General features: G+C 37.7%; 1 protein-coding gene and 1 long non-coding RNA gene across 7 annotated transcripts in view; one reads left to right on the top strand and one right to left on the bottom strand.

The window, feature by feature from the left end:
• Positions 1 to 8: 8 nt before the first annotated feature.
• Positions 9 to 6,275, top strand: LOC129350818 (uncharacterized). Of its 3 annotated transcripts, none has more exons than XR_008604338.1 (4): positions 9 to 165; positions 1,068 to 1,168; positions 3,008 to 5,474; positions 5,910 to 6,275. It is a non-coding gene; the product is annotated as an uncharacterized LOC129350818 (long non-coding RNA). The 3 variants fall into 3 exon arrangements; XR_008604337.1 differs by lacking the exon at positions 5,910 to 6,275 and adding an exon at positions 5,579 to 5,751; XR_008604336.1 differs by lacking the exon at positions 5,910 to 6,275 and adding an exon at positions 5,538 to 5,751.
• Positions 6,276 to 16,187: 9,912 nt separating this feature from the next.
• psda (pleckstrin and Sec7 domain containing a) overlaps positions 16,188 to 27,854 on the bottom strand; it is a 77,985-nt gene continuing 66,318 nt past the window's right edge. For all 4 annotated transcript variants that reach the window (XM_055018497.1, XM_055018496.1, XM_055018495.1 and 1 more), the window contains 6 exons: positions 27,170 to 27,360; positions 26,446 to 26,516; positions 25,204 to 25,361; positions 24,889 to 25,033; positions 24,626 to 24,769; positions 16,188 to 22,650 (listed from right to left, as the gene is read on the bottom strand). In XM_055018497.1, the coding sequence (XP_054874472.1) occupies positions 22,324 to 22,650; positions 24,626 to 24,769; positions 24,889 to 25,033; positions 25,204 to 25,361; positions 26,446 to 26,516; positions 27,170 to 27,360 (1,036 nt within the window). In that variant the 3' untranslated portion in view covers positions 16,188 to 22,323. The remainder of the gene's footprint in view (positions 22,651 to 24,625; positions 24,770 to 24,888; positions 25,034 to 25,203; positions 25,362 to 26,445; positions 26,517 to 27,169; positions 27,361 to 27,854) is intronic.

Genomic DNA, 27,854 nt, shown 5'->3' with positions numbered 1-27,854 from the left:
ACAACAAGATTCTCAGAGGGCGGAGCCAGAGAGCAGTGATTGGTCAGACCATACAGAATATAGGAGACAGCGCGCTAGCGTCTCTAGGCTGCTATATGTATCTATGGTTAGCACGTCTGGTAGCATCTCTGGCTGCTGTTGACCTTGTTTTTGGAGTAAAACACGGTAAGAAGATAAATACTTCTAACCTGTAGCGTTGTTTTGTTGTACGTTAAGTCAGCGACTTGTGAAGAGTTGTGTTTTGTCGTGTTTGAGCAGTTGGTCCGGACGCGTTAGCTAGCTAAGCGGCTAAATTAGCTAGCGGGCTAATCAACACAGGTGGCTAACTTACCGCTGAACACCTGTGTTAGTTGCTGCCACAGCTGTCCTCATTATTCGAATGACCTTCTCAACCTGTATTTCTCTGCTGTGTATTTTAGCTTTTAAAAAAGTTATTTTACTTTAAGGTTAACTGAAACCCGTTGAGCTGCACTGAAGTTTAACATTCAGCTGGTTTGAATTAAACCGCGCTTAACTTAACATTGCGCAACATTACCTCTCTGAATCTCCATAATTTCATTAAATTCCTTCTCTCTTCCACTGCTCAAGTTCAATCCAGTATATAAAGTGACATTAACAGTGAATAAACTAACAACCAGCCATTGTATTTATTTATTATTGCATGTATTTGTAGTAAAACATGAGTTGAAACATCCTACTTTTGGATCTGGAACTGCACAAGCCGTTCATTTTCAGTCATCTGATGAGTTAAACTCCCCTTTTTATGTGAGGTTGAAGCAGAAAGTCTGAGTTAACAAAGAAAGTTCTTTATAATTTGTGATACCTGTTATCTCTGACTGAGGCTTTAGTTTTTGTTGAGCTGATTTACACGTAGAAACTTTGTTCAGGAAGATTTCTCAGTAGCTCAGAGGACAGGCTGCTTTTTACACAACCTTGTAAGAGAATGTCTGTCAATGCTTTCAGCAGAATTTAGAAATACTACACTTCCTAAACAGATATTTTGAGGCTGTGAGGTTGAATGTTTGAGAGTCTATCAGTGAGTTTGTTTGTGGTCTTTCTGTTTCTAGGTGGAAGCTGAATTAGTGAGGATGACTCCTGCTCCTGTCATCTCTAAGCTCCTCACACATCTTTACCTGCACATGAGGAAAATCACTCCTGTAGAATGCAGGTATGTTTGTCATTATTATAAAAAGATGTTGCCTGGTGACCTGTCAGAAACCCATTATACAGAGTCAGCCAAAATAATGTTTACACACATCAGGAAAAGAAAAACTTGCATAAATATTTCAATACCAAATTTATTCAGACATCACGAGATTAATAAAAGTTATCTTTGGCCTCTACAATTACAAGAGGTGCTCAAAGTGGTGGCCACTGGCTTCCAGACATTTCTGTTCTGTTGTAGACGTCACTTGTTGATGCTCCATTCATAAGGGTAGCGCCATCTGTTGGGAAAACATCGTACAACAGGACACAGAGTTATCGTGATTTGATCAAACTTAGAAAGAGGAATCTATATGTATAGAAGTACTTATACAAATGAAATATTTATAAAAGTTTTTCTTTTCCTGATGTGTGTACATTATTTTGGCTGACTCTGAGCTTAATGAGAACAAAACTGTCATTTAATTGTTGCTTTGAAAGCTTCTTTAGTGAAAACTGGCTGGTGTTTTGCTTTGAAATAAACTGCTGTTGAGGTCTGTGTTTTTAGGTTTAACCCCACAGTTTCTGAATGAACTGATAGTTTGTTTTTTTCCTGATCAATGTGGATGTTATAATTGATGGTAACATTTACTGATCATATAATCAGCATGACAATATAACAGTATAACATTCTGACCACCTGACTAATACTGTGTTGGTCCCTTTATGCTGCTAAAACTCCTCTGACCCAGTGGTTCATCAGAACCTCTGGGGATGTTCTGTGGATTCTGTGGATCCTGTGGGTTGCAGGGTGGGTCCTACTTAGACCAGGCTGATCCTGGACCATCCCACAGATGCTCAATCAGATCTGGATGTGGGGAGTGTGGAACCCAGGTGAACAGCTTAGCTCTGTCGTGTTCCTCGGACCACTCCTGAGCAGTTTTAATTTGTCCTGCTGAGGGTGGCAGCTGGCATCAAGGACTGCTGTTGCCATGGAGACTAGAGGGTTGTTTGTCCTGCAGTGTTTAGGTGGTGGTACATGTCAAACATCCACATGAACGTCAAGGTTTCCCAGCAGAACGTTGCATTAGAACAAGATGATGGATGTTGTTCTCTTCAGCTGTCAGTGGTCAGAATGTTGTGGCTGATTGGTGGATCTGTCTGCCTTTACTCTGACATCCAGAGTTATACAAAAGTGTAGTATGTGTGCAGTGCAGAAGAGAGTTACTTTATTGTATGCATTTTTTTTTTTAAAGGGAGAGCATTTTTTTATCCACCTGAAGAAGACCTAATCTTTCCCTTCAAAGGATAGTTAATAATTACTACAGCTTCCACAGTGGTCCCATCAGAGAAAATCATATCCATATACAGATTTTTATTAATTCCAGGGCTGGTTCAGTAAAGATTAGAATAATAACTACATCAGATAATTCTTTGTCGCAGTTGGAATTTTGCAGCCTGAGAGATGGTTGAGAAGGTTTGCAGTTCTTGTTTTAGTAAAATATGTTATAATAGAAGATCTTTATTTTCATTGTACATGAAATTATCTGCAAACCAGCAAAGTGCATCAGTCTGAGGTATCTAAAAATAAATAAAGAAATGCTTCTAAAGCCAATAATAAACAGAATATTTTGAGGGAATATTCTAAAAAGGAAAGAAAAGCTCCATTCTCACTCCTCTCAGGATAAACTGTCATTAAAATTAACTTTAAATTTAGCTTCAACACGAGATAAAAACATTTACTTTCATTACTGATGTTGTCAAGTTTTAATAAAGTTCATGCTACTTTTATAAAATGATGAAAGTGAATAAATTGTATTTCTGTGATCTGTGTTTGATTTCTGTCTTTTCTCCTGTCATTCAGATGTTCAGAGGGAGATGATGCCACATCTGGTCCAGCTGATGGAAGGTCTTGAAGTTCTCTGACTGGCCTCGACTGAAGATGGTCGTCTCACTGGATTTAAGGTTCAGATGCTCAGTAACAAACTCCACCAATGAGCCAACAGGGAAGCTTTAGGTTTATTAAATGTTGCTATGAAGGTATCGCTGTTTTTCTTTGTGAATGCAATGTGCTCCAACTGAAACTTGAATTAGGACTTAGAAGTAAATCCTTCCATCTGAAAGGATCTAGATGTATTAATAACCTCATAACATTCTAATTTTTATTCCAGTCTTGGTTGGAAATAGAATCTCTGTATTGATTCAGGTAAAAACTGAACTTCACAGCATGTTGGAGCAAAACAACCAGATGAAAACTGTGATGGTGTTGGATTGTCAGACCGTAAAGTTGCAGCTCAAAGCAGCTTTTCTATCTCAGTTCATTCTGACATTCAGCTATGAATCAACACAGCAGATGGTGATCCATGCTGTGTTGAGCCCTTCTCTAACTACCTTTGTATTTACTATATATACCATTATTGCATTACATTCACTCTGTTTCTTTCTGTGTCCTTTCTCTGAGTGTCCCTGGTCCCAGAGCTGGATGCTTCAGATGTGTGGTTGTTCTCCCACCTCCAGCTGCCCATTTCCACCAATCTACTCTGCATTGCCCTTACTATACTTGACTTGCTCATCTACATATTTTTGAATTTACCACCAGCTATATATGTAGTATATTTAATGTCAGAGCCATACACCATAGCAGTAAACTATAATTAGTTTCCATGTTAGTTGTACTTTGCATGTATCATCTGTCTTATCATGCATGTATTATACTGTGTGTTTTATGGTCCTTGTGTCCCCCCCCTCCATCTCTATCCCTCTACCTCTATCCTTCTATCTCTATCCCTCTACCTCTTCTGTTCCTCTCAACCCGCCCGGCCAGCAGCAGATGGGTCCCCCAACATTAGAGCCGGGTTCTGCTCGAGGTTTTTTTCCCTGTTAAAAGGGTGTTTTTCTTGCCACTGTCGCCTTTTGGCTTGCTCTGGGGGTCAGGCATATGGGTTCTGTAAAGCGTCTCGAGACAATTTGACTGTAATTGGTGCTATATAAATAAAATTGAATTGAATTGAATTGGAAGTCTCACATCTCCTGATTTAATGGAGCTGCTTTGCACTTTTTACACTGTTTATTCACCAACACTTTATTTAATAAAAGTCCCATCTAGTTTTTATGAGGAATGTGATGTTTTAATTTCTCTGTGAATAACTGCAGTCTAATGCAACAGCTGGAGTTGTAACATCTGGCCTGGTATTGATCATGAAGTATTGATCAGAATACTTATGGTTAGCAGTCATCCCTGAAGTTTTACATTAAAATCTTTACTTGTGTTGTGAACTTTGGTAAGAAGCAGAAATGTTAGCGTTGCCATGGATACATGAGTGTTAAATTCTGTCCATGTTTCCATTTTGGGAAATGCAGTCCAGTTCCAGAATGTGGAAGAATTTAGTCTCACAATCACAGACAACAAATATTATCTGAAAGTCGGGTTATTGTTGTTTATCAGCATAATACAAAAAGATTAATGTTAGAAATATTCCAGTTAAGACTCTAGAATATCATGATTTATGTAAATTTACCTCAATAATATGAATGTTCAGGTTAAGATTGTACAGTGATATTTATTATGTAAGTTTAGCTGATTAAAGTTTATGACCACTAAAATGTTATTTAAATTGACATCATTATTATAATATTTAGGGTCAGACCCTACAGTATTGAGATTAAGAAATCATATAAAATGTAAATACACTGAACTAATTTGGATGTATTTAAGTGAGACTCCACAATATTATTTGACACAAATCTATCTAAATCAAAATATTAATAATTTTCACACCAAACATTTACTGGACTGATTTAAATATTAAAATCACTCCTTTCTAATCCTCTGCTGTACGTTCAAACCTGAGGCCTTAAATAGAAACACACAAGTATCTGATTGAAGGAACTTCTGCAGAGTCCTGGTTCCAGAACATGATGATAGAATTATAGACAAACTTTAACAAAAGCTGCCTGACAGTTTACAGCTTTTTATGTTAGATTTCCTCAGTAATTTAATGAGAGTTATCAGCAAAAATCAAGTGTTCATTTGATGAACTTCATTCCCTAAAACATCCAGAATTGGAGCTCATATCTTTGACAGCTGTAAAGTTTCTGCTCCTTCAAAGTTCACAACACAATGAATGAATTCCTAAAACACTCTCAATGCTGGAGAGCGTTTGTGATGCTGAAGCAGTGACCAGTTTTTCTGTTTCTTCTCTGGAGATGCACAATGAGGGACGTCTGCAGAGACTGAGAAAGAGTCTCACCACATCCTGACATGAGGAAAAAAGACTTTATTGAAGACTACAATGAGAAAAACTATCAGACAGCAGACGGCTGCATTCAAGGTGAGCTCTGAACATTTGATCTGGAGCAGGAATTCAATAACGGCAGCATGAGCTTCATTTCAGTCTGTAGCTGCTGAATTCATGGATGAATCATCTGGCACTAGAGAAGAAGACCATCAAACATCCACGTCAGCTGATGGAGGTCCAAGAGTCTCACCCAACAACCTACAGAGTGAAGACCTCGAATCTGATTGGACGGCCTCCTATTCAGCCACATGTGTGAACAAATGCCTCTAAGTTGATTTGTTTTCTAAAATAAATCTAGTTTGAGTCCTAATCTATGCCTGTGTGTTTGCTTCTTTACACTGCTGTTAACAGTTTAGGCTGTTAGATTGTTCCAGATAAGACAAGTACAAGATTCTTCAGAGCCGTTCTACCATGAGCCTGACAGGAAGAACTCCAACAGCTACTGAATGTTCCTGTGGTTCCCTCAAGGCTACAGGAGGAGCCCTACGAGGACGAGCCGGTCCACCTGATGGTGGCCAGTCGCTGCGGTTCAAAGCCAACACCGACTACGTGGACTTCTACTGGACCACACGGAGGCCTTCAAACCGGACCAACAAGTTCAGCGACTCGTGGGTCTGAGGACGCCACCGAGCCTCGGTCCAGCCGGCCTCCTGTCTGTGGGTGTTTGAGTGCTGAGAGGTTTGTGGATGCATGTGAACGTATCTGTGTTGAAACAGCAGCTTTGGACTCAGTAACGCCGGGAAAAACCAAGAGCTCCTTTATTTGTGACTTCCACTAATAAAACTGATGAAAATAAGTTTGCCAGGGTTCTGACTGATGACGGATTATTAAATAATGAAAATAATCGTTTAAATATTCCTTTAAACAATCCTTTTAGGTCTACATTTCCTTTACACTGACTTCTTGTTATATATACAATTATTTTGGGTGGAATATACCAATAAGCCTGATGTTCAAGGGCTTTTCTGGGAATATACCATTAAACCAACCTTTTAGGTAAATGTTCCAAGATGTTGAGTAGAATATACCATCAGATCAACCTTTTAGGTCTACATTGGAAGATTTTAGAGTAGAATATTACTTTGAATGAACTTTTTAAGTTTATGTTCATCATATGACACATTTTTACAACATGTTAAAAAATCGCAGGTTTTTTTTCGACATAGTATACTATGGCGTTTTTTGCGCCAAAATTCATGATTTTTTTTTCAAAGAAAACCTTTCTGGATTGTTTTTCATGGCCTCCTTTACATTATTTCATCATATGGCATGTTTTCACAACATGTTGAAAAATGACATTTTTCGACATAGTATAGTAAGGCGTTTTTTTGGGCCAAAATTCATGATGACTTTTTTTTCAAAGAGAACCTTTCTGGATTGTTTTTCATGGCCTCCTTTACATTATTTCATCATATGACATGTTTTCACAACATGTTGAAAAATGACATTTTTCGACATAGTATAGTAAGGCGTTTTTTTGCGCCAAAATTCATGATGACTTTTTTTTCAAAGAGAACCTTTCTGGATTGTTTTTCATGGTTTACTTTACATTATTTCATCATATGACATGTTTTCACAACATGTTGAAAAATGACATTTTTCGACATAGTATAGTAAGGCGTTTTTTTGGGCCAAAATTCATGATGATTTTGTTTTTAAAGAAAACCTTTCTGGAGTGTTTCTCACAGCCTCCTTTACATTATTTCATCATATGGCATGTTTTTACAACATGTTGAAAATTCGCTCTTTTTTTTCGACATAGTATAGTAAGGCGTTTTTTTGTGCCAAAATTCATGATGACTTTTTTTTTTCAAAGAAAACCTTTCTGGAGTGTTTCTCACAGCCTCCTTTACATTATTTCATCATATGGCATGTTTTCACAACATGTTGAAAAATGACATTTTTCGACATAGTATAGTAAGGCGTTTTTTCGGCGCCAAAATTCATGATGATTTTTTTTCAAAGAAAACCTTTCTGGAGTGTTTTTCACGGCCTCCTTTACATTATTTCATCATATAGCACGTTTTTACAACATGTTGAAAATTCGCTCTTTTTTTTCGACATAGTATACTATGGCGTTTTTTGCGCCAAAATTCATGATGACTTTTTTTTTTCAAAGAAAACCTTTCTGGAGTGTTTCTCACAGCCTCCTTTACATTATTTCATCATATGGCACGTTTTCACAACATGCTGAAAAATGACATTTTTCGACATAGTATAGTATGGCGTTTTTTTGGGCCAAAATTCATGATGATTTTGTTTTTAAAGAAAACCAGTCTGGAGTGTTTCTCACAGCCTCCTTTACATTATTTCATCATATGGCATGTTTTTACAACATGTTGAAAATTCGCTCTTTTTTTTCGACATAGTATAGTAAGGCGTTTTTTTGTGCCAAAATTCATGATGACTTTTTTTTTTCAAAGAAAACCTTTCTGGAGTGTTTCTCACAGCCTCCTTTACATTATTTCATCATATGGCACGTTTTCACAACATGTTGAAAAATGACATTTTTCGACATAGTATAGTAAGGTGTTTTTTTGGGCCAAAATTTCATGATGATTTTGTTTTTAAAGAAAACCGTTCTGGAGTGTTTTTCACGGCCTCCTTTACATTATTTCATCATATGGCATGTTTTCACAACATGTTGAAAAATGACATTTTTCGACATAGTATAGTAAGGCGTTTTTTCGGCGCCAAAATTCATGATGATTTTTTTTCAAAGAAAACCTTTCTGGAGTGTTTTTCACGGCCTCCTTTACATTATTTCATCATATAGCACGTTTTTACAACATGTTGAAAATTCGCTCTTTTTTTTCGACATAGTATACTATGGCGTTTTTTGCGCCAAAATTCATGATGACTTTTTTTTTTCAAAGAAAACCTTTCTGGAGTGTTTCTCACAGCCTCCTTTACATTATTTCATCATATGGCACGTTTTCACAACATGCTGAAAAATGACATTTTTCGACATAGTATAGTATGGCGTTTTTTTGGGCCAAAATTCATGATGATTTTGTTTTTAAAGAAAACCAGTCTGGAGTGTTTCTCACAGCCTCCTTTACATTATTTCATCATATGGCATGTTTTTACAACATGTTGAAAATTCGCTCTTTTTTTTCGACATAGTATAGTAAGGCGTTTTTTTGTGCCAAAATTCATGATGACTTTTTTTTTTCAAAGAAAACCTTTCTGGAGTGTTTCTCACAGCCTCCTTTACATTATTTCATCATATGGCACGTTTTCACAACATGTTGAAAAATGACATTTTTCGACATAGTATAGTCATCATATGGCACGTTTTCACAACATGTTGAAAAATGACATTTTTCGACATAGTATAGTAAGGTGTTTTTTTGGGCCAAAATTTCATGATGATTTTGTTTTTAAAGAAAACCGTTCTGGAGTGTTTTTCACGGCCTCCTTTACATTATTTCATCATATGGCATGTTTTCACAACATGTTGAAAAATGACATTTTTCGACATAGTATAGTAAGGCGTTTTTTCGGCGCCAAAATTCATGATGATTTTTTTTCAAAGAAAACCTTTCTGGAGTGTTTTTCACGGCCTCCTTTACATTATTTCATCATATAGCACGTTTTTACAACATGTTGAAAATTCGCTCTTTTTTTTCGACATAGTATACTATGGCGTTTTTTGCGCCAAAATTCATGATGACTTTTTTTTTTCAAAGAAAACCTTTCTGGAGTGTTTCTCACAGCCTCCTTTACATTATTTCATCATATGGCACGTTTTCACAACATGCTGAAAAATGACATTTTTCGACATAGTATAGTATGGCGTTTTTTTGGGCCAAAATTCATGATGATTTTGTTTTTAAAGAAAACCAGTCTGGAGTGTTTCTCACAGCCTCCTTTACATTATTTCATCATATGGCATGTTTTTACAACATGTTGAAAATTCGCTCTTTTTTTTCGACATAGTATAGTAAGGCGTTTTTTTGTGCCAAAATTCATGATGACTTTTTTTTTTCAAAGAAAACCTTTCTGGAGTGTTTCTCACAGCCTCCTTTACATTATTTCATCATATGGCACGTTTTCACAACATGTTGAAAAATGACATTTTTCGACATAGTATAGTAAGGTGTTTTTTTGGGCCAAAATTTCATGATGATTTTGTTTTTAAAGAAAACCGTTCTGGAGTGTTTTTCACGGCCTCCTTTACATTATTTCATCATATGGCATGTTTTCACAACATGTTGAAAAATGACATTTTTCGACATAGTATAGTAAGGTGTTTTTTTGGGCCAAAATTTCATGATGATTTTGTTTTTAAAGAAAACCAGTCTGGAGTGTTTTTCACGGCCTCCTTTACATTATTTCATCATATGGCACGTTTTTACAACATGTTAAAAAATCGCGGGTTTTTTTTCGACATAGTATACTATGCCGTTTTTTTTGGCGCCAAAATTCATGATTTTTTTTTCAAAGAAAACCTTTCTGGAGTGTTTTTCATGGCCTCCTTTACATTATTTCATCATATGGCATGTTTTCACAACATGTTGAAAAATGACATTTTTCGACATAGTATACTATGGCGTTTTTTTTGTGCCAAAATTCATGGTGATTTTGTTTTCAAAGAAAACCTGTCTGGAGTGTTTTTCACGGCCTCCTTTACATTATTTCATCATATGGCATGTTTTCACAACATGTTGAAAAATGACATTTTTTGACATAGTATACTATGGCGTTTTTTTGCGGCAAAATTCATGATTTGTTTTTCAAAGAAAACCTGTCTGGAGTGTTTTTCACGGCCTCCTTTACATTATTTCATCATATAGCACATTTTTACATGTTGAAAAATCGCATTTTTTTTCCGACATAGTATACTATGGCGTTTTTTTTGCGCCAAAATTCATGATGACTTTTTTTTTTTTTTAAAGTTATTTTTTTGGCCTTATATTGGATAGGCGTAGTAAGAGACAGACAGGAAACAGGGGAGAAGAGTCACGGGAAGTCATGCAGCAAAGGGCCGCGAGCGGGAATCGAACCCAGGCCGCTGCGTCGGGGATTAGCGCCTGTCCATGGCTCGCCCTGCTTAACCCGTTGAGCTATACAGGTACCCCATGATAAGTTTTTTTTTTTCAAAGAAAACCTTTCTAGGGTATTTTTCACAGCCTCCTTTACATTATTTCATCATATGGCACCTTTTCACAACATGTTGAAAAATGACATTTTTCGAAATAGTATACTATGGCTTTTTTTTGCGGCAAAATTCATTATCATTTTTTTTTTTACGAAAACCTAAATGACAGACTAAATCACAGAAATCCACAACTGTAATTTTATTTCAGGACTCGGTTATTAAATGTCAAAACAATCTATGTGACTCTAAAAACTCAACAGGTTTACAAACTCTAAGATTAAACTCTCCACAAGGATCCAAAATAAGTTGGACTTCTACATGAGAGCTTTAATTATTCTTCATCTACTTCCTGAAAAGTTTGGTCAATAAAAAGACAAAAACTAATATTTTCAGCTGAACTAAAGACAGACTTTGTGATTTTTCTACCCACATGTTGTGTTGTTGTAAATTTCCTCTTTCAAATAAATAGCCTCCTAACCCCCTGGAAACCAGCATTTGTCCTGTTTTTGTGTTGCTCCTCGGTGACCCTAGACAGCCGGGTCGTAATGTTTTTGAGCAACACACCATACTATGACGTTTTTACAATGATGGTTCTACTATGGAACCAGTTTGACATGTTCAGGTGTTCTTTGTGTGAAAACTCAGAGATTTCAGGTATCAGAAGGTGGTTTTCAACTTTCTTTGTTAACTTTCTGCCTCAAATTTAAATTAAATTTCCTTCACTAAGCCAGCCCTCTGGACTCCCAGGAAGCTGTGTTCCTATTGGCTGTCCAGGTGGCTGCTTGGTATTATCAGGAACACCTGAGCAGCTCAGTGTCTTCCTGCTTTATTTAGCTGCAGACAAACATTTCCTCTGCTTCTCTTCACCATGAACTGGGTTTGGCTCCATTGCTTTAGTTAGTTCTTTAGGCGTTGGCTTGCAGCTTCCAGCAGTAAAATCATCTTTAATGTGTTTCTTGGTGTGTTTTAGGGCTTTGTACTGGATAGTTGTCTTGGTAAAGGTGGTTCTTTAGCCACAGTTAGCACATGGTGCTTATGTGTGCAGTGATTAGTGGATTTGGTGCAGCTGCGTTGTGTCTTTATCTTGGCTGTAGTGAGTCTTTAGAGGTTTCTGGTCAGACACATTCTGTATTCTTGTTTGTGAACCAACGTTGGTTGTCCAGAAGGTAAGAGTTCCTGTCCTGATTCTCTGTTTAAAGAGGTTCTCTGGTAGGCTGCAGGAGACTTTAGCGTTTGGGTTGTGCTAGTTTGGTTTTTGTATGGTTTCATTTGGACGACTATCTTGAGGCCCCTCCATGTGGTTTAGTGAGGTTTTCTGGAACAGTTCTACAAAGCAACCTGCAGCAGAAGAGACTTTGAGAGTTTTTAGGAAGTTCTGGAGACCAGACTTTAGAGCAGCAGAAACATTTGTCAGCAGTTTGAGCAGGAGAAGGTGAGCTTCAGAGTAGAAATTAGATGGAAACCTTCTTGACCCGTGTGGTGAGGTCCTGTACCAAGAGTTTGAGCAGGTTGTGAAGAGTCTGTAGTTCTTTGGTCTGAAAGCACAAGAAGAGTCGAGTCATTAAAGGAGAAAACAGGAGATATTGTTGGTTCTTCTGTCGCTCTGCAGTTTCCAGTTTCCTTAGACTGAATATCAAGTTTATATTTTAAATGATTTCCCATGTGAGCCCAAGAAGACTTCAATAAACTCCCTCCATCCCCTGGACACAACATATTTTATTACCATGTTAAATCTTTTTTTTAAAAATATGTTTTTGAGTTTTAATCATAGTTTTAGCATTGTTTTTTGTCTTTGCTTGTTCAGTTTTGTCATCTGTGTGAAAGGTGCCAAACAAATAAAATTGAATTGATAAACTGAATAATTGATTAACTCATGATTGTGACGACAGAAGTATTTTCATTGTGATTTAAGGGTTTCATTTTTAAGGTTGGGATTAAAATCTTGACAGAAAAAGATTAAAGAAATAAACTACATTTAAAAAAGCAATTAAATGAAAATAACATTTAATGCAATAAAATTTTTAAAAAGAAAGTTAAATGTTAAATACAATTAAATTATATTAAACAGACAAAATATTTAATTAGATAATTAAACAGAAGATACAAAATGTAATTATGAAATTAAACAAAATTTTTAAAACAAAAATATTAAACATTAAAGATGAAATATTTTAGATAAACATTAAAAAAAACAATTAAACAAGAATATTAAACATTTTAAAAAAATACAAAACATTTAATTAGATTATTAAACCTTTAAAAAAAATTAAATTAAAAATCTAAATTTTAATTAGAAAATTAAATGTTAAAGACAATAAAACTTCAAATAGGAATTAAACAAAAAATACAATGAAACATTTAAAAGAAAATTAAACATTTAAAGGTGGTAAAACATTCAAAAAGAAAAACCTTAAAGATTTAATCGAAAAATTAAACATTGGGAAAGAAAAGGAAAATTTTCAAACAAGCCGATAAAACATTTGAAAAAACAATTAAACATTAAAAAGACAAAACATTTCGAAATCAAATCAGACATTAGAAAAGAATAACAGAGAAAAGAGCAAAAGTAAACATTTAAGAAGAATCAAACTAGGGAAAAAACATTTGAAAAGACACCAGTTAAACTTTAGAAGATCAAATTAAACAGAAGAGACAATAAAACGATCAAAAAGACCAAAAACAGATCAAGTGTCTTAAAGCGTTTTCTAGTCTAAAATGAAAACATCAAGTTGTTTCTTCAAACATTTCCACTTTCTATGTTCTTGGTTTGATTGTGGACAGATTTACTAAGAACTCATTTCAGAAAACTGCTTCCAGATAAAGTCTACTAGTAGTTGAAGGCATTGATCAAACTAATGTTACCTTCTGATCTCCACAAACTTTACTGTTCAGTGAAGAGAATCAAAGTTTGTTGAGGATTTCTAAAGAACCCACAGGTGAAGGTCTGAGAAGAACTCAGATGGATGATCTAAATGTGAAATCAAGACTCATGGTCACAAGTTTTAAGGCTTCTGTTAACCACAAAGTTCAAACTAACAGAGAAGTACTGAGAAACTTTTAAAACTTCAGTCCTCAGACTGTCTGAAGGTTCAAACTAACAGAGAACTACTCAAGAACTTTTACGTTTTCAGTCCTCAGACTGTCTAAAGGTTCAAACTAACAGAGAACTACTCAGGAACTTTCAAGTTTTCAGTCCTCAGACTGTCTGAAGGTTCAATCTAACAGAGAACTGCTGTGGGACTTAGAAAATTTCAGCCCTCAGACTGTGTGAAAGCTCAGGTCCTGAGGACTCGGGAGGTGTGGAGGCTTTGGAAAGTCTTGGAACTGAGGGTTCCACCCTCCAGCACAAAGGCTGAAGTCCAACCTCCCGAGAAAAACGGTCGAGTCGAGACTCGAATTAAAAAAAATCTCGAAACCGACAAAAAATAGATGATAAATGCGCAAAAAAAAGAAGAATTTGTATCTGAGCGAATAGCTCAGGGGGATAAGAAGAAGACTACCGACTGGAAGGTCGCAGGTTCGAGACCCGCCAGTGGCAGTTTTCTTTCTTTGTCTTTGTCAGGATTTTGAGAAAATTTAAGAAGTGTCTGGTCTTGAACCAGCGACCTGCAGCTCCATAGGCAAATCCTTAACTCACTGAGCTACAGATCAGATACAAAGAAATAAATTCGTCGTCCCTTTGGCATCGTAGTTCCTGAAGTGAGCACATGGGTGGAGCCAAGGCGGAGTCTGGGTGGAGTCAGGGCGGAGAGTAGGCGGGGAGGTGGGTGGCGGCCTCCCCCCTCTACTCCCCCACCTTCCCCCACCACCCACCACACCTTCCCCCGCCCGACGAGTTCCTCGAGTCTCCACGAGTTCTTCGAGTCTCCACAGGTTTTCCCGAGTTTCTGGAGTTTCCACCAGGTCGGAGGCAGAACAAGTTGTCATGAAGAGGTGTTGAAGTCGGCCAGGATGGACTGACTTTTTACAGCGACTAGAAGGACGACGACTAGAAGAGCAGGTCTTTAACCACCATCCATAAAATCCTTGGAGTCGCTCCAGAGAAATGAAGGGAGGTCAACTTGTATCAACCTCCATCCAGATGCTCAACTTGATGTCTTTACTTTGGCATTTTTAGCACCACAAACCTTTAGTATCAAACTTTATTATCATTTATTAGGACTTTAATGGAATCCACCAGCAGATTTAGTTTTTGTTGACAAACTTTATTCTTGTCGTCGTGGGACTGCAGTATTTAAAACTCTTCCTTTTATTTGACCTCATGTTTATTAGTTTTAGTGGAGAAAGTTATTTTAGTTGTCCATTAGTCTCTTAAAAACCAAATAAATTGGATTGGTCAAGAGGTTTAAATTTCTTTGTCATATTTTCAATATGACAAAAAAAATATATAAATAAAGCGTCTTGAGACAATTTGACCTGACCTTCTTGTTTTGGTTTATAAAATGTCAAACCCAAATATATTCAGTTTACTGTCATAAAAACCAAAAACATTTACATTCATGATGCAGGAATCAGGCAGTTTTTCACTTTTTATCTTAGTTTAGTCAGAAAGATAGTTGATAATGTGTGAATTGTTGCAGCTTGTGAGCCATAAAAGGTTTCAATCTTTGGGGCCAAGTGTCAAAAAACATTTAGAAACCAACAACAAAACACTCAAAGATTTGAACATCATTAAAGGGAAATCCAACTTTTGCATGACAATGTCTAATGAAAGGACATTTATTTCCAACGTAAATGTGTGATATTCATCATCTGGAGCTTTCTCTTCACATTGTCTTCCACCTGTACTGGTTTGATCGGGAGCATGTGCAACAAACATTTGAAAAACTGCACTTTAACATCAATGAATGACACTGAAGTTTAATCTCTACATAAATGAGACTGAGTCTGGATGTGCTGCTCTGTCATTAACTCCTAAGTTCAGGGAAAGTTCAAACAAAAGAGGACAGTTCAGATAAGACTTGAGAATGAGCTTATTTTGAACAAACATCTCAGATTTTCTGAGCTTCAGCACCTACAGCAAGATATTTTAACAAGCAACTCAAGAGATCCAGAAGTTGGAGAGAGTTAGCTTTAGCTGAGCCAAAGAACATGTGGGACGCTAACCTAGCAAACATTTCAGACTTTTCTCTGTGAATTCTGAGAAATAATTTACTATTTAATGACAGAGCTACACATCTTAACTCAGTCTCATTAAAACAGACTCTAATTCAGTGTCATCCATCCATATTAAAGTGCAGTTACCCAAAATGTTTGTTGCATGAGCTCCAACAAAACCTGTCCAGGTAGAAGGCCACTTTGACAAACAGGAAGTGGAAGATTCCAAGCAGATTTATAGAAGGGGGAACCGGACTGTACTAAGTGTGGTCGAGTATAGAGGGGTGTTTTGTGGGTTTTTAAGGCTGATAATGATTATTAGTGAGACATTTGGAGTAGATATTCATTTGCAGTAAATGAAAGTATTTAAAATCTTGGAGTTAAACTTAGAAGAACACAAACTCTAACAGAAAACTTGTTGATACGTTTTTGTTTTGTTTACAGATGTTAAGTTAAAGGAGTTTTATTCGTGACGTATAACCAATCAAATCACTCCAGAAGACAGAGCGACCACAGGTAGATAAAGGTTCAGAGCCAAAGTAGCACCATTTTTAAATGTATTTATTACCGTAAATCAGTAAAAAATAAAATACTGATAATCAGTAAATCAGTCAGCCCACAATTACTACAATTCTACAATGTATGTCTCTTTGCTTTGACTTGTTATTTGTACAATATATGATGTATATGATGGTGTTTTTTCATACCAAAGGCTCTACTATGATGTTTTCTAAGAGACATACAATGCTACTCTGGTTGTTCTGGCTCTGGGCTTCTGCACTCCTCCTCTGTTGTTTTCTGGATTGTACTCAGCTGCATGCCTTCGTCCATCCGGCCTCCGTTGACTCGTCCCGCCTGCCGTCTCTGGAGCTGAAGCTGGATTGGAACAGACCAAAGTACAGTCCAATCACGATGTCATCTGCCTCTCAAAAGGCTCCTTCATCTGGCAGGTGGCAGCACTTCTTCTGAAGGGAAGCTGAGCTGGTCCAGCAGAACTTTGGAGATGTGTTCCAGTGGTTGGTGGATGTGTAGGGAGATAGAGAGGGACCTTTGAATTGTTCAGAAAGGAAAACAGGGAACCCATTGGTAGTTTTAATTTAGGGTGCTACTGTGGTGTGTTTTTGGGTTTTAAGAGGTGAACAGGAAGAGTTTTTTTTTTCGTATTGATTATCTTTTACTTTGTTCCTGGTTGGAATGCCCATCAATGTCAACGTGAAGTTTACTTTTAGTTCTGTTTATTTATTTTTATTTTACTAACACCCATTTGCTTTTAACCCCCTCACATGTTGTGTTGTTGTAAACTTACTCTTTCAAATAAATAAACGTCTAACCCTCTGGAAACCAGCATCTGGACTGTTTTTGTGTTGCTCCTCACCTACTTCAGACAGCCGTGACAAAACAACGTTTTGTGGACTAACGGCGTTTCTATGACTTTTTAGAGCAACTGAATTACTGAACTGAAAACTAAACCAGACAACGGACGGTAAAACTGTCTGTGGAAAATGTGCTGCTGCTCTACTGATAAATACCAACAAACTAAAACAAACTTGGTGAAAGTGCTGCTTTTGCTGATTTTTAATAAATAGCAAATATGAGGCTTTTATTTTTCTGGAAGTAAAAGGAAACACTGCTTATCCGTAGTTTCGCTAACTTAACTTTAGCTGCATTTTAACCATGTTCGAACTGATAGACTATTTTTTTTATATTAAAGTAGCTGCACTTCCTTTGCATATTTTAATAATATCACTTTAAATACCTATGATTGAAAAGAAAAAAACTGGCTCTGAAATACTCAATGAACTGATGTCATCTAGTGTTGAACTGAATAAGAATTCTTAAAATGTAACTGACTGAGCTGTATTAATTAAATCAAGATATTTCAAATTGAAAGAAACACAACATTGAAAGACTTCAGTCAACTAAACATTAATTCATTTACCTAAGAAGAACATTCTTTAATGTCTTACCTTAAAATGACCTACATTCTTAAAAAAAATCGGTACAAAGTAAAAGTTTCACACTAAAGATGAATCACTGATGAACATTTAATTGCATTAACTAAATTAAAATAATAAAAAAATAAAATAAAATAAATTATTATGAGGAGACAGAAAGGCCTGCAGTCACTTTAGCTTTACAGGAGAGGATTTTATTATCCAGCTTATCTGTGCTGCAATTTAAATGTAATAACTGTAGTGTTCATCATTACTTTGATCATGTTCTGGGAGTTTATTTTTCCAATCTACACGGCAGGAATACTTACTACAACATTTTAATCAGTCATTAACCCTTTGATGCACAACGTGGGTCAAAAGTGACCCAAATCCAATGGAAAATGGGTATCTCCTGACCCACACTGCGTATCAAAGGGTTAAACAATGTTAACGACTAGAGAACAGATTTACTGCTTTCTCCAGTTTAACTTCAGAGACTCAGCAGATGTTCAGGACTACTGACAACACAGAACCTTAACTTTAATGTTTTAATCACATTTAGGTTTTCTAAACCTTACATTAATGTGAACCAGCGTCTCCACTGAGTTTTATTAACTAAATGTACCACATTACACTAACACAACACACTCAGCTGTTTACATGAAACTCAACACAAACATCGTTAGCTTAATGCTACGTTAGCTTAATGCTACGTTAGCTTTAATCAGGCTACGACGACTGAGCAGCTAGCTCGGTTAGCATCGCTAACATTAAAACTAATATTTACTGGATGCTACCTTTCTTCTCTGGTCAACACACACTGAAACAAACTCCACCAACATCTGGAGTGCATGGCACACATTATATCTGACACTAAAGCTGCATATAAAGTGCATTAAAAGCGGCACAGATAAGAAAATAAACATAAACTTACCGACCAATCAGAGTCCTTTCAGTGTCTGCTGGTAGAATCAGCCGAAGGCAGAAAACTGGTTAAAACAAGCCAACAGGCAGGAAAACTGTCTGTGGAAAATGTTCTGCTGCTCCACCAATAAATCAACCAACAGTTATTATATCAGAAATAATCCAAACGAGGAGAGCAGAGACTCTGCTGCCTCCTCCATAGGACCTGTCAATCATTCCGGACCGGACTTTCAATCAAGTAGTCCCGCCCCCTGGCTTCACAAAACTTTAACGCTCTATAAAAAAATCAATATTGATTTATTTTAAGATCGACCACCTGATCTCTCATTTTGACCATGAAAACTAACGAAAAATATATATATATACAGTCTATGTACCATACTGTTTGGCTCCACACTTGCTGATGACCACTTCCGGTCTCAGAAAATAAAAAAACGGACCTTCTTCGTTTCTGTCTCTTACTGATTTTACTTTTTTGTTATTCTAAATATAAAATGAAAATCAAAGCATTTTTAAAATTTCGTATATCCCTTTTTGATCATGAAAAGGAAACACGCCTTGTATTTCAATTTTAATTTTTGTATTTTAAAACGAAAATCAAATAACCTCTTGTTTTTTTGTTTTTCAGTACCCGTTTCAGAACGGAAAATCCAATTGCCAAAATATAGAACATTAATATATTCAGACAGTCTTACTGTTTATTGTTGAGAATTGATTGTTTTTTGTAGAGTAGCTTTATTTTACTCACATCAGTTGAGTCAGTAAATTAAAACAGAAGTTGTGTTTTTGAGCGTTTTCCTTCTGGAAATTAAACCAGCATTTAGCTAAAAAGTATACATGCTGCTGAGTTTTTCTGAATAAAATCGACTGAGAAATTGGCGTTTTGTTTTGAAAATGTCTTTATTTTTGCCTCTAAGCCTCCAAAACAATACAAACAGGTTGTTTGCGTTTCACTACGACCAAACCTCACAGGAAGTGACAGTATGTACAGCTATCGATCGGCGAGCCGGCGGCAAACATTCAGGGCCGCAGCAAAGCCGAAAGAAACAGCAACAAAAAAAACGTTCACAGAAACTAGTTTGTTGTCGGTCAGTGAGACAACGACGAACGTAATAAATTAACTGGTCGATACAACCTCTGTGAGCAGGTTTAACATCTGCGTTCACTCTAAAATATCGAAACAAAGTGCCCTAAAACGCAGCGAGCGCTAGCTAGGCTGTCAGCCCAACTACAATATGGCTTCTCAAAGTCGAATCGTACATTTATTTACAAGGTTCGGACACAGACGAAGAGCTGAAAGCGGCCATGACTTTTTAGACAAGTTCATCCTATGCTGCTTTACATTGCACAGTGCGCTAAAATACACCCGAAATACACAAGTGTTACAGGTTATCTGAGGGAGTAAATAGGACCCGGCACGGTGGGAGGAAAAACCGGCTCATTCTCGCTGTTTCCTATACAGCAACAGAAACGTCAATACTGATCGACTCAGTAAAAAGCTCCTGAACTGGGTTTCTGGCTGCGTTCAGATTCAGAAAAGACGCTTTAAAAGTCCACAGTGACTCGAGATACGACGCGTTTATTTACATTTAATCAGCATCTTTCCCGAACCGGAGCCAAACATCCGATCATGGGATGAATCAAGTGTTTCGTCGCCGTCCATCCACCCCGACCTCCCCTCTGAATTAACAACAGAGCTGCTTATAATTCATCAATTCATCACTTCAGACTCAAAATTCCACCAACGTTTGCTGCTTCCTGCTTCTTAAAAGTGAGAATTTGCTGCTTGTCTGTGTTACATATCATACTTTGACTTTTTGACATTTCGTAAAGAAAACTGTAAATTGATGAATGAAAAAAGTTTTCTGGGATAAACTCACAGAGTGTTTGTGTCCAACACTCTGCCGACCCCTGGTGGCCAAAGGAGGAAACTACAAAAAGCAAACGTTTGGTTTGAAGTAAAAACCGTCAAGTCTGTTTTCACTGGAGACCAAGAACAAGAAAATGTGATTAAAACTCACAGTTCTCTCTTCAAGTACGAACTTCTGACCCGATGTCACCGTTCACCTTCGACCAATCAGAGATCGTTACATAAACTTTGCACGAAGAAGAAAAACGTCCATAAAAGAGGACGGTGGAGATAAAAATGGACGGATTCAAGCATATTCCAGCAGAGAGAGAAAAGTATGGAGGCTCATTAATGACAAAACTACTGAGTGAAACCAGCTTGAACAGTAATCGGATGTTTAATTTTATTTTTAGTGTTTGGATTTTTCTAATAGTTTGTATATTTTCTTGTTGATCTATTTATACTGCTGCACAATACTTCAATTATCTAATTGTGCCTTTGGACTTTTATTTACAGAAACTCTGACGGATAATTTGTTGGTAAAGTAAAAGCAGTGACTGTTTAAAACCAATCCTGAAATGAGGACCACTTTTGAATTAATTAAACTAATTAATATCTGAATTAATGGCAACAAAACCCATAAACAAGAGCTTTTAAGGTTAATATTGAACAAAATAAAATGTATTTTTTAACTCCCCAGCAGCCAATCCCTTCACGTTTATTAATTTATTCCGTTTTTAATTTTTATTTTGTACATGAACCCACTGCATGTACGACTTGGAGAAAAATCCATATAAAAGAGATTCTTTCACTTGTAAATTTGTCATAATAAAGTCATTATTTATTTACATTTTTTTTGCTGCTGCTTCATTTTTTGTTTTATTTCCGCTGAGTATTTTAGTTTTTTTATTGTGACACTTGTGCAACAATTTAAATTGTCTTCTTTTCATAAATAAAATATTCCTCAAAACTTAATTATTTTACTTTTTATGCACTTGACAAAAACTGGACGGGTAAATCAATTAAATCGTCATGTGTCCCTATGAAAAGAAAATGTTTCACGCAGTTTTTAAAGTGAAATATATTATGCTGTAGAGAAAAAAAAGACAATAATTATAAATACTTCTGTCACCCAACTCTACACTCAACCTGCAGGCTAATTCGTTTTTTCTTTGTTCACTCAGTAGTTTTTGGTCACTCCTGAACATAAATAAAACAAACTGCAGCGGTCAGCCTCCATCCAGCATGTTCAGGTTGTATTTACACTCCTGCAAGTACACACTGATGTAGTATTACTGTGATTACTGTGTACTCACATACACACGCACACACACATACGCACACACACACACTGAAGTGCAGAGAGGAGGTATTGTGTTCCTGTGTTGCCTCTTTCTCTTTGTTTGTTTGTTTACCCCGGGGTGTCCCTCCCTCCCACATCGTCCCTTTGCTTGGTCAATACGGCACCAATCCCACGCAGTCTGTCCGTCACATGCGGTCGGCATGGCAACCTGCATCCTGCTCTCTCGGCCGGTTGCTAGGAGAAGCAGAGCAACGCAAAAGGTCAGCGTTTGTTGCGCCGAGGGGACAGAAAATAAAAAGTTCCCACCGAGTGTTTTCGGTCCTGAAGGTTCCTGTGATTGAGCGCTTCGTCTTCGTCTCTCAGTGACAAAACGCTCCCAGAAGAAGTCCCTGAAATGAAGGATTCTAACCGGAAAAAAAGCTTTGATTGTGAGACTCACAGCTGTGTGTTCGGTGCGTCCGGCTGAGGTTGATGATTGGAGGAGAAATAAACTGATGACCAACTTTATTCGTCGACGACTCGCTGTCCTCCTTCCTGATGAGCGTCTCCTCCTCGCCGACCTCTCAGCTCGGCCAATCAGGAGGTTGAACAGAAAAGGTTAAAGGAGGATGTCAGCCTGCTGTCCATGATGCTCCACATCCAGCTACATGCTCCGTATGAACCCTGACTCTTTATGGCGCCTCGTCCTGCTTGCTGCTCTGCTTCTGCAGCTCTGGCCGCTGGCTGTTCCTGCCACCGTTTTTCTTCTTGCTCAAATCTTTGACGCTGCCGCCGGATTTAGAGGTGGAGGTCGAATAGGACGTGACCTTTAGGCTCTTGGACGTCTTGCTCCCGCGAGTTTTCTCCTTGTTGGTGGTGTCCTGAGGCAGCGTGGGGCTGGAGTGCGCCCTCTGCAGACCGCCGTCGTCGAACAGTCGAGACTCGAAGGCCGACAAGTCCTCGTCTCCGCTCGACATCTTGGCTCGAAGCAGCATCGCGTACGTACCGTAACGGGTTTTCTGTGGGAGGAAATACAGACACGAGACAGTTAGTGATGCATTCAATGTCTGTGGTGAGTTCACTGTCTGTAATAACAGTAGGACAGTCTGTAGTTAGTTCAATGTCTGTAATAACAACAGGACAGTTGAGTGTCATGCTTTACTACACTGTTCACCCTGATGCGTTTGACAGTTACAGAAAAAAGCAGATATATTTACATGTTTCTATTTCATTGTCCATTTTCTATTCAGATTGAAAGCAGATAAAACCCTGAATGGATGGAAGGATCTTGGTGTTTGTAAAATGGCAAGCAGGAAAAGCAGCAAACAGCAGCTCAGTGTTCCTGCCACAGCAGAGTGTTCCACACCACAGACTGATTCAGTGACAGTTTGTGATGATGAAGCTGAACAGAACCAGAAGACAGACGGAGCTTCAGCCTGTCGGCAGCTACATTCAGCCTTGGAGGTTTTTACAAGAATCACACGGCACGACATCAAACACACAGATTCTCTGAGGTGTTAAAAGTAAACAAACTGATGTGATTCTGTCATTTGTGCTCCAGACGTGTTTGTTGATTTCAGATGCCTTTATGTGTTGACCTTGTTGTTTTATACAGAAGAGGCAAAAACGTTGTTATTATTATTGTTAGGGATGTTAACAACGAATTGTTGGTTACCTGTAATAATTTTAACCAATTAAAGATATATCAACCAATAAGGCAGAAGACAAAGAACGCATGTCAGAAATGCATTGTACAGTAGATGTAATACCTCGCTGCACCACCAGGTGGAGCCTCTTACTGTAACTCCATCAGTTTACAGCATAATGTAAGATTAACCAGTAACTGATTGATGATGTTGCTGGTTATTGGTTGAGAAAAATATTTAAAATGTGTATCCCTACATATACTAGAAAGTAAAGCATGATGAGAAAATGTGAAAGACATTCAGAAAACTCAGGTAAAGAAGAATCAATCATTTATTTGTCCATAAAAACTGTAATAAACAGACTGTTCCTTTGTGAAAAGTAGCTTAAGGATGCTAGTGATGCTAGTCAGTGGACAGGGGATGCTATTTACTAATCTAAGGATGCTAATCACTTGCTCTGGGGTGCTAGTCACTAGCCTAGGGTTGCTATGGACTACTGAGGGATGTTAGTGACTAACCTTGGGATGCTAGTTACTAGACTAAGGATGCTAGTTACTAGACTAAGGATGCTAGTTACTAGACTAAGGATGCTAGTGGTTTTGGGTGCTAGTCAAAGGGTAAAAATGTCATAAACTGGCCTAGAGTTGCTAATCACAAGCTTGAGCCTAACATAGGTGGGGTTAAAATGGGTATCAAAGTGGAGACCATTCACCATTGCTCTAACCTATATGCCAGACTAAGGATGCTATATATTAGCCTATGGAAGCTATGTACAGGCCTATAGATGCTATGTACTGGCCTAAGAATGCCATTTACTAGCCTAGGGTTGCTTAATACTAGCTTAAGGATGCAGTATAATAACCTAAGGATGCTATATACTATTCTAAGGATGTTATATATTACCCTAGGGATGTTATACAGTAGCCTAAAAATGCTATACACTAGCCAGGGGTGCTATATACACTGGCCTATGGATGCTATTCTAGCCTAAGCAAGCTACACTAGCCTAGGAATGCTATATAGTAGCTTAGGAATGCTATATACTAGCCTAAGGATGCTTTATACTAGCCTAGGGATGCTATATATTAATCTAAGGATGCTATATTTTAATCTAAGGATGCTATATACTAGCCTAGGAATGCTATATATTAATGTAAGTATGCAATATATTAATCTAAGGATGCTATATACTAGCCTATGGATGCTATATACTAGCCTAGGAATGCTATATACTAGCCTAAGGATGCTATATACTAGCCTAGGTTTATTAAAACAGCTCAAAGTATTTCTTCAGCAGCTCTAATAAATAATCGTTGCAGTACCATCAGGTGTGTGTGAACCTCCTCACCTCGAACTCCAGGTACTCCTGTCGAAGCTTCTGCTCCTCCAGCTCGCGACCTTTCACCTTTCGGTCCGGCGTGGAGGCCATGAGGTCGGCCAGCTCGGAGGAAACTGCCCTGAACCGGTTCTCATGAGACTTGACCTGCTCCTCCTGTCGGGACAGACAATGAAGCTGATCAGGGACTAAAGGATTGTGGGTAGAACTTAATGCACTTTCACCTGAATGACTGATGAACCAACTGAAGGCTGAACACCTGGTAGAGTTCGTACCTGCGACAGCTTGGTGTTGGATCCCGGCAGTAGAGGACGACTGAACCTCTTCTGGGAGCCAATCGCTGCCGGGAACGGAGGAGCCGAAAACATGGCCGCCACCACGTTGATGCGCGTGATCCACGACTGCATCTGTTCTGCATTTCTGCACCAAACACACAATCACAGTAACACTAAGCCAGACTGACGACAAATTAGTGTTTGACTTTATTCTGTTCAACTTTAGAACAATCACAGAGAGATGAAGAGGAATGAGGGGAGCAAAGAAAGAAAGAAGAACATGAGGAACATGAAGAACAGAGAGGAGGTTCTTACGGAGCCTGGAACAGGAACACTCTCCAGTCGGCGGTTCTCAGATAAAACACGTTGGGCCTCTTGCTGTAATCTGCAGCTCTCATGGCCAAAGAGTGATGGATAGAAATAGCGTTCTTCACGTCCTCCTCCGTCAGCTCTCGTTCCGCCCGGTATTCATCCTATGGGTCAGTTCATTCTCAGTGAGGTTCTCCAAGAACTCAAACACACTTAATATAGTTGTTTCAAACATACCTGCAGCTGCACCACTAAACACATCTGTTGCAATTTTGTTTTTGTCATTACACCAAGAATAACATCGTCTGTTGCACGCTACCATTCAAAAGTTTGGGGTCACTTAGAAATGTTCTTATTTTTGAAAGCAAAGCATTTTTTTCATTAAATGAATCAGAAATACAGTCTAGACATTGTCAATGTGGTAAATGACTATTCTAACTGGAAATGACTGATTTTTAATGGGATATCTACATAGAGGTACAGAGGAACATTTCCAGCAACCATCACTCCTGTGATGCTACATTATGTTAGCTAATGGTGTTGAAAGGCTCATTGATGATTAGAATAAACTTGTGCAATTATATTAGCACATGAATAAAAGTGTGAGTTTTCATAAAAAGCATGAAATTGTCTGAGTGACCACAAACTTTTGAACAGTAGTGCAAATTCAAGAACATTTTCATGTCGCAGTAAATCAATTTTCCTATGAAAGACTCAACTGAATTAGCATTCATTCCATCTTTAGCTCAAAGCATAAACTTAAAAAAGAAAAAACATCCCAGTCAAAGCAGAGAAATTCTTACTCAAACTTTAAAGTATTAAAACTTGAATATTTAAAGCCTTTAAAACCTTTAAGTATATAACTTATCTACTTATTTGATTGTAGGTGAGTAAATGAGGTAATCCATTTAACTGTGGTTAAATGTGCTCTAAATTTTCAGAAAACCAAATAAAGTAATTCAATAAATGGAGTCAGGCTGGAATCTGCTGCTTAGAAATTGGATGACGGATCAACTCAGCGAGTCTGACCCAGATGCGTTTCCCTCCTGATCAATCAAGTTAATTGAAAAGTGACAGTATGCATTCATCAACATTAGCATAAATGTAAACCTATGGGAGTTTTTTCACCAGCAGTCACGTTGCCTGATCTTCTCTGGTAGCCAAAATAATAATCACAGCACAATATGTACAACAGATGAGACCAAAACAGACAGAAAGGCTGCTGGGAAATGTAGTCCAGATGTTTACCTTCTGCAGATAGAGAACCATTCCCTTCAGCATGGCGTAGAAAGACTTCCACCCCCTCTTACCCCGCGGCGCTGCAAGAAACAAGGCATTGTGGGATTTTATAGAGATCAAACATTACATTTAGCGTGAAACAAAGGCTAAAGTTCTCTGAAACGGCTCAAAAATCACAGTTTGCACTGTTTTTGCATCTTAACACTTCGGGAGAACTGAATAAAATATTTGAATTGTGAGCAGCTTATAAGCTACAAATACGTGAAAATAAAAATTTAAAAGTGTTGCTGTTGTTCTGTAATAAATAAAAATGTAATCTAAAACTTCCTTGTTAATTATATGAAGCGCTCAATTTTTGAAGTCCCAAATAATTGGAGTTTTGTAAATTAGAGGTTGTTTTCTTTAAGCATCCTGAAAAGTTAAATATTCTAAAAGTAGATTAAAATCATGTAAACATAAACTTGAAAAGGTTCAGTGTAACAATGTTTAATGGTCATTTCTGCATTTTGTCACTTTTGTCAAAAGTGTAAATTCATTTTTTGGTAAAGTGAAGAGTTTTAATGAGGTGAAAAGAAAGGAAAAAAGCAGTCAGTTAAAGTAATGCTAAGAGAAACTAGCGTAGTTTTCATAAATACAGCAGGATACAGTTCAACGTTAGTGTCAATAAAAAACAAGGACAATAGAAGAAGAGGAAGGCAAGAAGTAAGAAGAGAAGAATATTTATTTGACGTACTCCTCTTCCCGTCAGGGTCGGCATGGACTTTGCGGACCAGGAAGCCGCTCTTGTAAAGTTCGCCATCGGCCTGCTGGGCGACGCCCACCAGCGGGTTTCCTCCACTCCCGAGTCTTTTCATGGTGTGGGATGCGGAGTCTTTTCGGACATCTGCCAGCTCCGACATGGACTTCCTCAACTCCTCCTCGTCACTGGGGAAGGCAAGAGAAAACTTACCACCAATTTTTCATTTTATACATAATGTGAGTTTTATTTAGTCTGTAATTATTAATCAGTGAGTCTTATTTCCCTCATCCCATCATCTGGTCCAATTATCTCATCAACATGCTGCTTTTTTTTTTCTTATATTTCTATTTTTGCTCATTGTTTTCTCATCTTTTGTGATCTTATCGAATCATTTCAAATGCCATCTAGTGGTCATGTAGCACCCTTGTTACAGGAAATGCATCAAAACCACATCTGTTTACATTCAGCACCCTCTAGTGGTTGCAGTAAATAAGACAGGAACAAATAAGGAAGTCTGGGAGTTATAGAAGACTGTAAACTCAGTGCAGGGAGGAGGTCAGGGTGGATGAATGGGTCTACAAAACCAACTCTGTGTTGTTTATTTAAGCCTTAACCACCTGTTTACTATTATAACCACGGTGACAAGCTCCTCTAACCTTAACAAAGGACATATTTTAAT

Source organism: Amphiprion ocellaris, chromosome 16 (assembly GCF_022539595.1).
Source record: "Amphiprion ocellaris isolate individual 3 ecotype Okinawa chromosome 16, ASM2253959v1, whole genome shotgun sequence".
Classification (NCBI taxonomy): domain Eukaryota; kingdom Metazoa; phylum Chordata; class Actinopteri; family Pomacentridae; genus Amphiprion; species Amphiprion ocellaris.
Note: the sequence above shows the minus strand (reverse complement) of the source record. Positions and strands in the feature narration are given on the sequence as shown.